The 2,309-nt window shown below is 64.6% G+C and overlaps 1 protein-coding gene across 1 annotated transcript in view; it reads right to left on the bottom strand.

Moving 5' to 3' along the window:
- Positions 1–1,525: 1,525 nt before the first annotated feature.
- LOC146431873 (E3 ubiquitin-protein ligase PHF7-like) overlaps positions 1,526–2,309 on the bottom strand; it is a 3,206-nt gene continuing 2,422 nt past the window's right edge. Inside the window, exon 9 of the mRNA XM_085073197.1 lies at positions 1,526–2,292. Within this exon, the coding sequence (XP_084929323.1) occupies positions 1,526–2,292 (767 nt within the window). The remainder of the gene's footprint in view (positions 2,293–2,309) is intronic.

Genomic DNA, 2,309 nt, shown 5'->3' with positions numbered 1-2,309 from the left:
TCCCAGAGTACAGGTACCTCCTCTCCCCTCCTGGCATGCACGCTGCAGGGGAGAGAGCCAAGGGCAGCGGGCGTGAGCACTTCTGCAGGGCTCCACTTAGCCTGCAGCGTCGGCCCCACGGGCTGCTCTGTCCCTGCCTGCCTGGCTGATGGGCAGCCCTGCAGGCCTTGGAGCACAGGGGACACTGCAGTGCAGGCACACGTGTCCCGAGAGCTGCCCCCTGGCCCAGCTGGGCCCTAGCCGGGGAGGAAGGAGGCTCCCAGCCCCGGCACGGATGGGCAGCTCCTGCCTCCCCCTGCCACCACCCGGGGCGCCACCCTGGGTGCCCCGACCGAACCCTGAGTCCCAGCTGCGCAAGGACTGCTTTGCTGTCACCTGGCTCGCTGGTGTCAGGGACCTCCTGCTTTCTGTTCTCCATGGCACCTCCAAGAAGTGAGTCCCTCCTCGGGAACGCCACCGTCTCTTCACAGTGCTCCTCCTCTCAACCTGCAGGAGAAAGAAGAGTTATGGGGAGTTGGCAGTCCAGGCCCAGAGCCTCAAGGGCACTACTCCCTGGTCAGCCCTAGTCCTGTCGCCGCCTTCTAGCGTCGTCGTCCTGGGGGACGTCGCCGATGGTGTGTCCCTGCGCCTGGGCCTCCCAGCACTTGGTGCCGTCCTGTTGCTCCTGGCACGGGGACTCCTTGAGGGGATGGGTGGATGTTGGGCCTGACGCTGCCGGCGAGAGCGGCTGCGCCTGGGGGACGTCCCTGATGCTCTTGCCCTGCGCCCGGGCCTCTGAGCACTTGGTGCTGTTCTCTGGCTCGTGTCACGGCGACTCCTCGATCGCACAGGTGCATTTGGGGCCTGGCGTTGCTGGCAGGGTCCACTGTGTCTGCAGGATGTCCCTCGTTCTGTTTCCCTGCTGCACCTGGGCCTCTGAGCCCTTGGTCCTGTCCGGTGGCTCCGGTCACGGCCACTCCTTGACCGGACGGGTGTATTTGGGGCTTGGTGTTGCAGGCGAGTGCGGTTTCGCCTGCGGTCCGGGCCAGGACTGCTGGAAGGGCTGCTCTCTTCAGGGTCTGGGGAGCTGCTGTACGATGACCCTGATGTTGTCTGGCTGTCAGTGCTGCTGTTGCCGCTGCTACTAATCTCCAGCAAGGATGATTCCCGCGAGTGTTCCGATGCTGCATGTTGGATGCTGCTCCCAGCCGCGGCACGGATGGGCAGCTCCTGCCTCCCCCTGCCACCACCCGGGGCGCCACCCTGGGTGCCCCGACCGAACCCTGAGTCCCAGCTGCGCAAGGACTGCTTTGCTGTCACCTGGCTCGCTGGTGTCAGGGACCTCCTGCTTTCTGTTCTCCATGGCACCTCCAAGAAGTGAGTCCCTCCTCGGGAACGCCACCGTCTCTTCACAGTGCTCCTCCTCTCAACCTGCAGGAGAAAGAAGAGTTATGGGGAGTTGGCAGTCCAGGCCCAGAGCCTCAAGGGCACTACTCCCTGGTCAGCCCTAGTCCTGTCGCCGCCTTCTAGCGTCGTCGTCCTGGTTCTAGCGTCTTTGTCCTTGGGGACGTCGCCGATGGTGTGTCCCTGCGCCTGGGCCTCCCAGCACTTGGTGCCATCCTGTTGCTCCTGGCACGGGGACTCCTTGAGGGGATGGGTGGATGTTGGGCCTGACGCTGCTGGCGAGAGCGGCTGCGCCTGGGGGACGTCCCTGATGCTCTTGCCCTGCGCCCGGGCCTCTGAGCACTTGGTGCTGTTCTCTGGCTCGTGTCACGGCGACTCCTCGATCGCACAGGTGCATTTGGGGCCTGGCGTTGCTGGCAGGGTCCACTGTGTCTGCAGGATGTCCCTCGTTCTGTTTCCCTGCTGCACCTGGGCCTCTGAGCCCTTGGTCCTGTCCGGTGGCTCCGGTCACGGCCACTCCTTGACCGGACGGGTGTATTTGGGGCTTGGTGTTGCAGGCGAGTGCGGTTTCGCCTGCGGTCCGGGCCAGGACTGCTGGAAGGGCTGCTCTCTCTTCAGGGTCTGGGGAGCTGCTGTACGATGACCCTGATGTTGTCTGGCTGTCAGTGCTGCTGTTGCCGCTGCTACTAATCTCCAGCAAGGATGATTCCCGCGAGTGTTCCGATGCTGCATGTTGGATGCTGCTGCTGTAGCTGGTCTCTGCAGATGGAGATCGCGGAGACACAGCCGATGCCACCAGGCTGCCAGTGCTGGGGCTGATGGCCTCGGATTCTGCAGAGCCGTGGGAAGGCTCCAGTGCTGGCTGTCTGGTCACGCTGGGGCTGTTGAGCTCTGGCTCATCCGGGGGGGCTGTGAGGGGAAGCAGG

Source organism: Lichenostomus cassidix, chromosome 12 (genome assembly GCF_008360975.1).
Source record: "Lichenostomus cassidix isolate B80296 chromosome 12, HeHo_3.0, whole genome shotgun sequence".
NCBI lineage: Eukaryota > Metazoa > Chordata > Aves > Passeriformes > Meliphagidae > Lichenostomus > Lichenostomus cassidix.
Note: the sequence above shows the minus strand (reverse complement) of the source record. Positions and strands in the feature narration are given on the sequence as shown.